The 8,643-nt window shown below is 46.7% G+C and overlaps 1 protein-coding gene and 1 pseudogene across 1 annotated transcript in view; both read left to right on the top strand.

The window, feature by feature from the left end:
- Nucleotides 1–1,649: 1,649 nt before the first annotated feature.
- LOC102425375 lies at nucleotides 1,650–2,122 on the top strand (annotated as a pseudogene).
- Nucleotides 2,123–8,352: 6,230 nt separating this feature from the next.
- Nucleotides 8,353–8,643, top strand: part of PVRIG (PVR related immunoglobulin domain containing) — a 1,684-nt gene continuing 1,393 nt past the window's right edge. The window contains 3 exon segments of the mRNA XM_006081029.3: nucleotides 8,353–8,440; nucleotides 8,443–8,494; nucleotides 8,578–8,641. Coding sequence (XP_006081091.1) covers nucleotides 8,366–8,440; nucleotides 8,443–8,494; nucleotides 8,578–8,641 — 191 coding nt within the window. The 5' untranslated portion in view covers nucleotides 8,353–8,365.

Here is an 8,643-nt window from a genome sequence, read left to right as displayed (position 1 = left end):
GTAATAATTTGAAATTTTATAGACTCTCAATATCTGAGAGGTAGGAGGTAACTTAGAAGTTATTCTAAATGTCCAACCCTAAAATCCAAGCCTTTGACATCACCTTCCCCTTCATCCTTGCCTTCCCCAGGTAGTTCTCATCAAGTCCTGTCAAATCATTCTCTAAAATGTATCTCTGATCTATTTCTTTTTCATTGCAGCCATCATCTCTCCCCTAAACTGCCATAAAATAACCTTTGGAAATTGGCCTCCTTGAAACTCTGACTTGTTTGTTCTTGCCCTCTGGTCTCTCTTTTCCCTCTGACAAGCAATCAAATATATGAAGACACTGTCACTTTCTACTTTGCGTATTTTCTTCTGTGGTTTAAGAAACCCTTCAGTCTCTCCTTTTATTTTTATGCTTATTTATTTATTTTTAAAAATATACTTTTATTGCCCTAACCGGTTTGGCTCAGTGGATAGAGCGTCGGCCTGAAAGGTCCCAGGTTCGATTCTGGCCAAGGGCATGTACCTTGGTTGCGGGCACATCCCCAGTAGGAGGTGTGCAGGAGGCAGCTGATCGATGTTTCTTGCTCATCAATGTTTCTAACTCTCTATCCCTCTCCCTTCCTCTCTGTAAAAAAAAAAAAAAATCAATAAAATATATTTATTGATTTATTGATATATCATTAAATATATTTATTGATATATATACTTTTATTGATTTCAGAGAGGATGGGAGAGGGAGAGAGAGAGAAACATCAGTGGTGAGAGAGAATCATTGATTGGCTGCCTCCTGCACAGCTCCACTGGGGATGGAGCCCGGATCGAGCCCGCAACCCCGGGCATGTGCCCTGACCAGGAATCGAACTGTAACCTCCTGGTTCAACCACTGAGCCACGCCAGTTGGGCCGATCTCTCCTTTTAGATATGATTTCCAGTTCTTCCCTGTCCTGGACATCTGCTTTAATTTCAAGTTCTCACTGTGGTCTCCTAGGCTGAAGACTGCCATCCAGCTAGTGTTCTCTGCAAAGGAGCCGTGACTTCCTGTGATCAGGTCACTCAGCTAAACCCATTTCTTCCATCTTCCCCTTTCCTTCCCCCTACTCTCCCTCCCAGATAGAAGCTGGAAATTGGGTTTGTGAGTCTCCTTTGGAAAGGCAGCCTACCAGTAATCTGGGGGCAGAGTCGGGGGAGCAGTTGACACATTCAGAGACCTTTAGCCTGTGTTCAGTTGGAACAGCTCCAGGGGAAGGAGCCTTTTCTATGGGATCTGGGAACAGAGTGGGAAAACTGAGTTGATGATACAGAGATCACTAAGGATCCAGGAGGGGAAAGATTCCTGAGTTATTTAAATACCAACCAAGCTGAGGGTACTTCACAAGATCAAAAGAGAAACTTGATCTGCCAGCCCCGCCCTCGGCTCCCCACCGCGCCGAGGAGCGAGCCCGGGGACCCCGCACTGGCAGGCACTGAGAGGGAGCCCCCCAACCAGCTCTAGCTGGGCGCCTCGATGCCGGAGCCGAGCAGGGTTCCAGGCCTGAGGAAGAGAACCGTGTGCCTGCCTGCCCACCTCACTCCCTGGCCCTGCTGGTTTCTCAGGGTCTGAGACACGGGCCTTTCCTGCCCAGCTGAGGTTCCGAGGACTGTGCTTTCTCTAGCCCCGTCCTGCGGTGTGAACCCAGGGTGTTGCGACACCTGAAGGGAGTGAGGAGTGGGCGGTCAAGGCACCAGGGCAAGAGCCCTCTGGGGCCTCGGGCAGCAGAGTGAAACTGGAACCATCAGGGAACATGAGTGAATTTTGGCACAAACTGGGCTGCTGTGTGGTAGAGAAACCCCAGCCGAAGAAGAGGAGACGGATTGATCGGACCATGATTGGGGAACCAATGAGTTTTGTCCACCTGACTCACATTGGCTCTGGGGAGATGGGGGCTGGAGATGGACTTGCCATAACAAGTGCTGTTCAGGAGCAGATGAGATCCAAGGGAAACTGAGACAGGCCATGGAGCAATTCTAGGGGCTTGTAGCTCCAACAGGAATGTTTTTGCTGTCTGAAGTCTCCACGCTGTGCCCAGCCCAGAAGAGATGCTGCCTCCACCAGATCCTCCGAGAACCAGTGTCCTCAAGGCCCCTTTTTTTCCTTATCTGCCTGATAGTGCCTCAAAAGGCTTGGGGGCTGGACTCCCCCCTCCCTCCTCTGGCTGTAGCTCCTCCTGGAGATGGGGTCAAGGCAGCAGGACTGATCAAGTAACTACTGGTTGGCTAGAGGAGCTCGGCTGAAGCCCTGGACACTCTCAGATCTGAAATGGGAGTTTCTGGAAACCTGGAATGAGTTCCCTCCTCCTGAATGACAGTCTGGGTGCCACCTGTTTTTAATCTATTAGTCTGAACTCCTTAAATGGCAGGTGGGTGAGGTTACCAAGCTGGAGCTGGCTTTGCTGAGAGCTCCCTACCTCTCTGCCCTTCTCCTTCCTTCTGGAATGAACTGAAGCAGACCTCAAGCAGGGGCTGGGAGGGTGACCACTGCCTAGTCGACTCTCTTTAAATCTCAGACCTTAAGCTCACAGCCCTTCAATATCTCTGCCAATACCAGCGTCTTTCTCTAGTTAGGCCTCTAACCCTGTTTCTGTAGCATTGCTAGCTCCCCAGTATCTTTCCTTTTTAAAAATTAATTAAAAAGTAAATTTAAAAAAAAAAAAGAAACTTGAAAGCTCTGTAAATGTGGAGATATGTATACAGCCAGAGAGCCCACTGTAATGGATTGAGCTCCAACCTTTGGATCTGTGTGGTATACCATGCTCCCCAAATCCTTTACCACTATTGATAGGTAGGGTTCTAGGTCCTCTCCCCTTGAATATTGGCTCCATGATTGCTTAATAGAATGTGGTAGATGATGCTGTGCCAATTTCCAAACCCAGACCTTAAAGAAACGGGCAGCTTCCACGCCCTGTTTCTTGAGGTAATCACTCTTGGTTACTGTGCTGTGAGAAAGTCCCAAGCAGCCACATGGAAAGGCCATGTGTAAGTGTTAAGTCAGCAGCTCTAGCTGAGGTCCCAAACTACTTTCAGCATCAAGCGCCTGAGGTGTTCACATGTGAATCAAATGATTGCAACACCCAGCTTTTGTCTTCCAGCTGAGGCCCCAGGCATCACAGACCAGAGACAAGCCACCTTTCTGTGTCTTTTCCAAATTCCTGACCCATAGAATCCTTGAGCATGATAAAGGGTGGTGCTTACACCATTAAGTTTGGGTGGTTTGTTATGTGGCGCTCGTAACTGAAACAGAACCTTAGAGTCTTAAGTATCCAAATATTTGGACATCTTTATCAGTTAAAAAGTTTTATATATTATATAAATATTTACTACTTGTTTTACTTACACATTAAAAATATAATGGATGATTTAGTGATGAAGTAAATGTTTCTAAATATTTTATTGGTTAACAGTACAAAATACCTTTATGTGCTAAAAACATCATAGTGAGAGCAAAGTGAGAAACATTTTTTAAATCGTAGCTTAACATTTCTGATTCTAGCTGAAGTTTATTTTGATAGTTTCAATGACCTTCATAACTGAAAAGAGTACATCTCAAAAACTTGGAAATCCAAATGGAATTGGTGCTTCTTTGGCTGCATTTACTGTTTTAATAGGTGAGTCAAGCCCTCACCAGAGTGCTCAGTGGTTAGAGCATCAGCCCATGCACTGAAGGGTCATGGCTTCAATTCCCATTCAAGAGCACATGTCTGGGTTGTAGGTTTAATCCTCGGACATGTCTCTCTCTCACATTGATGTTTCTCTCTCTCTCTCCCCACCCCCCACCTCTCTCTCTTCCACTCTCTCTAAAAAAAAAAGTAATGGAAAAAATGTCCTTGGGTGAGGATTAAAAACAATAATAATGAAATAATAAATGAGCCAAAATCCACTGAAATTCTTTATTTGGAAGACTTGTAACAGGTCAGAAAATGATTTCCAAGTACAAATAACAGCGTTCTTAGAGGGGATACACATTGTTTGGGACCACAGAACCACTACATACTATAGCACATAAATTGCAGTCCATCATAATAGGCTGTGGGTTTGCCTCTCACTGAAGAATGCTGATCTTATTAGAGGTGACCCATGACATTTGGATCCCAGTGAGGGTGTCACTTAATAGTAATAAAAGTTAATTTCATTTATCTTAAAAAATTAGAAATGTAAATCATTTTTTCTGCATGATACCAGTGGATACTTTGTATATCACCCGAGGTAAACACACCCCACCTTGACCACAGTTTGAAGGATTTTGTGCCAGTCAGGTCCTTGCCAGCAGAGGCAGAGCTGTGGGCTTCATGAGCCGCAGCTCCAATTGGTTAGGCCCAGGCCAGGCTGGAACTGGGCTGAGGCCAGCTCAGGCAGGGGCGTGGAGGACCCTGCACAGGCTGAAGCTGGTCTGGATTGATAAGTGACACCAAGCAGTGCTTTTCAGGAGAGTATCACTGCATTGGCTGTTAGCTTACAACCGAATAAAGGCTTTTTCAACTCATATTGTGACCATGAACTCTGCCAGAAGGTGAGCTGTTGGTATTTTCTCCTAAATTATAAAGTGAAGGGTTGTTTTTTTCCAGATTGCTGAGAAAAGTAAGTTACCATCCTTTGAACTCCAAACAACACTGACTCCAGAGGTTACAGGATGAAAGAAGAATGTGTTTGGATGACATAAGAGGATGGGGGAACGTTTATTTTCATACATAGACATCAATTCTTCCTTGAGCTCCATAGTTGCTTCCCTGGGGATAGGGTTGGACATTGCGATCCTGGACAGAATACACAAAAAGAGTCTTAAGCACAGAACACCCTGTGTGTTGAGTTGGAATAGCTGGAGAAATAGGCACTAAAGAATGGTCAGAGTGGAGCAGAGAAATAGAAGAGTGACAAACCCACCAAAAATAAATTCCAGGAAACTAAAGAAGACCTCCAGTGGGCAGATGAGCCTAGAATCCTGGGGAAACTTGAAGGAAGATATATTTAATTTGATAAGTAGACAAGAGTCAGCAATTGGACTGAGTGGTACAGTGGAATGCCAAAAAATGAAGCATTTGTGTGGTTGCAATAGCCTCTCACATTACAGGATGGGGAAGCTGCCAAATCTAGGACCTTTGCATAGGTTCCCCACTGATGGGGTGGAAAACTGCTTTTTTTTGGTACAAAAACCTTATAATCCAGTTAAAATTTTTAAACTCTGTGTGGGAAAGGCAGCTCAGCATGGTTGTTAATATGGTGGGTTCTGGAGCCAAAATTTTTGTCGAGTTCTAGCTTCACGGTATATTAGCCTCGTGGCCCTGGACAAGTTATTTCCTCATAAGATGATTGTAAATGTGAATCGCTCACAACAAATTTAGCACATAATATACACTCAGATGTTACCTCTTAGTTTTTATATTACTTTGATGCAAGAACATAAGTGACCTTCTCACATTTAAAATAATGTAAAAATAAAATGGAGCAGCTATGAGTCTCACTGTACAAACTCAAATGAGGATTGTCTCATATGAAAGGATGGTCACCAATACTCAGGGCTACAGCCAGGCATGAACAAAGTGCTACACCTACTTAATTACATACTCCTCTCAGTTACGCTGTGAAGCACAGTATGATTTCCTGTGGGGATATTACTTTCCTGGGAGGTTAAGCTTGCAGAGCTAGGAAATTGTAGCTCCAATTCAAACCCTCCTGAGCCTCATTCTAGACACTGACCACAAGGGCTGTTTTCACTGCAACTTGACTTGGGTTGTGGCTGAAGGGATTTCACCAAGAAGGATTAGAGCAAGAAGTGGCTACCAGACTTGTGTTACCTAAGCTGTGTCTCCAGCCCAAGAGGGATGAGGCCAACAAAGCAGGCCTGCTGACTCAGGGCTTATGTTGCTGGGCTTAATGACCTTTTGCATCACCAGAGCTCAAAACTCAAGAGTGTTCGGGATAGCCAAGAGAGTTCTGAAGAGAACAAGGGCCCTAACATATATCACAACATAAAAGCATTCTACATGGGGCCATGTGATAATGAAGCAGGAATAAGAAGGGGGGAAATCTTGGAAAGAGAATCCAGAAGTAGGTCCACTTGAATGAATTTATGATCAAGATAAGCATTAAGAAACAGAGGGGAAAGAGACTATTCAATAAGTGGTTTGGGGACATCTGCCTTTCTGCCTAAATATTACACTATTTTACACCACCCCCACCACCCCAAGTTAAACTTCTTTATGGGCTAAAAATAAACCCTCACAGTCAAGAATAAAAAAACAAATTATTTTTATAATTTGGCCTTTCTAAGTGGTACATAATATTTAGAAATGATAAAAAATTGACAGTTTTAACTTCGTGAAAATTAAAATGGAGAGGGGAATGGGAATGAACAGGCTGATGAAGAATTTTGATGTTTTCTAATCTATATTGTTTGAATCTTACACAATGAGAACTTACTGAGGGGACATTGTGGCTTACAGATGGAAGAAAATGGAAAATGTTGGTGAGTAGTTAGTTAACTTTGTACCATGGCTTTTAATCCATCGATCACCAAGTATCAACTCCCCCCTTATGTTCTTAGGCTGTGTGGGGTTGAATAAAGGAGCCACCACAAGAGCCTGCCATCTGAAAGATGTTTGTCCAAGAAAGAAATGTTCCTTCAGGGACAGCTTCCTGGAGGTGGTAGAATTTGAGTTGGGCCTTGCAAAATGGGGAGGATTTCAGAGGGTGGGAGACAAGAATCTTCCAGGCTAGGGAGGCTGAGGCTGGCAGGCCAGGTGCCTCAGTGCTCTGCACCCACACTGGCTGGGCCACCTTCAAGTGAATCAGCTTTGCACAGGTCTCCTACCCGGTCAGGGAGCAGTAGTGGAGGAAGTGGTGAGAGCAGGTCTGAGTCAGGTTAGGAGACCGAGCCTGAGAGAAGGTCAAAGGTTTGAGAGAATGCTAACGGGCCGGGGGCAGTCTGGGGCCCTCCGTAGCTAGGCTCTGAGGTGTGGATGGGGTGACAGAGTTTACCCAAAAGACTGATTGATTTATGGCTAACATCACAGGACTAAACATGCTGAATCAGGCAGGTGGGCAAACCAGGCCTCAGAAAGATGACAACAGCCCTGAGCAGGGCCGTCTCATTTCTTTCTTTAAAAAAATATATATATATACATATAATTGATTTTAGAGAGCAAGGGAGAGAGAGAGATAGAAACATCAGTGATGAGAGAGAATCATTGATCGGGTGCCTCCTGTACATCCCATACTGGGGATGGGGCCTGCAACGTGGGCATGTGCCCTGACCAGGAATCGAACCGTGACTTATAGGTTCATAGGTTGATGTTCAACCACTGAGTCACACCGGCTGAGCTCATTTCTTACCACACACTGGACAAGAGAGTCCTCAACAACCCTGTTGGCTGTAGCCCTGAGCTCACCAAAGTACTCTCACCCTAGAGTCAAGCTCAGCACAAGACAGGATGCAAATCATTTTTATCACTTGTCACTGCTTATACAGCAGATTTCTGTAAATGAACATAAACAGAGAAGCAATTTGGGGGGACACTGGAAAAAGATGGCCTGAGTCAGGGAGAGGGCAGCAGGAGAGGGCAGTCAGGTGGTCGAAGCCCTCGGGATTTCCTGATGGGCTGGAGATGTAAGAGGAGTCACAGGTGACTATGCTTTTGACTTGAGCAGCTGGAAGTCAGTAATCCTCAGCTGTGGGTGGGGGAGGCTGCAAATGGAGCAGAGTCCAGTTTGGGGCACATTTGTGAAGTTAGGGGAGAGGGAGGTCTGGGCTGCAGATTTAAACGTGGGATGGGTGCGTATATAGACAGTGGAAACGCACTTCGGTGTCCTCAGGGGATAAGGGATGGGTCGGGTGGGCTGGGCTCTTAGGTAGCCCCGGCTGGCTTCCTGCTTAGAGGTCTTCCTCTTCCCATTTTCCTCCGCATTTCCTACCCCTTAGCTGGGGAGGGTCTGGGTCAGAGCCTTCTTCCTAAGGAGAAACTGGGGTCCCTCCCTTCTGAGGAAATGAGGTTCTTTTCAGGTCCCTTTGCAGTGTTCTCCCCTCCCCACCCCACCCCCACCCCACCCCACCCGCCCTGTGCCCCTTCCCCCACCCCACCCGCCCTGTGCCCTTCCCCAAGGCCTGGAGAAGGTGGTTACCCACAGACAGGGCTGTGAAAGGAACCTGAGCCGCCTGCCCTGCTCATACTAAAGCACAGAATAGGGATAGAAAAACCTTGTCACTGTCACTTTAATTGTCCCGAGGGAGGGGGCCCACAGCCCCCAGTTCCCCAGCTGAGGTGGACTGAGAGAAGGAAGTGGAGTTGGGTTGCGGAGAGCGCTGAGCCCAGCTGCTCCTGGGCCTGCTCACACATGAAAACTTCCTGCCATGAGAGCGGAAGCACAGGTGCCGTCCCCTACACGACAGCCCCCTGAGCCTGGGCCAGAGGGGAGCCATGGGGCAGGCCCCGGGCCCTGGCCCTGCTCCTGGCACTGCTGACACTCTGCATCACTGCTGGTGAGTGGGGGCTGGAGAGAAGCAGAGGCCATGGGGATGCCGTGCAGACCCAGCCCGGGCCTCCCTATGTCTGTATTCCACAGGGACCCCTGAGGTGTGGGTGCAAGTTCAGATGGAGGCCACCAAGTCCCTGTCCTTCACTGTTCGCT

The sequence above is a fragment of the Myotis lucifugus genome, unplaced genomic scaffold (genome assembly GCF_000147115.1).
Source record: "Myotis lucifugus unplaced genomic scaffold, Myoluc2.0 scaffold_0, whole genome shotgun sequence".
Classification (NCBI taxonomy): domain Eukaryota; kingdom Metazoa; phylum Chordata; class Mammalia; order Chiroptera; family Vespertilionidae; genus Myotis; species Myotis lucifugus.
This window is presented reverse-complemented; position numbering and strand designations above follow the sequence as displayed.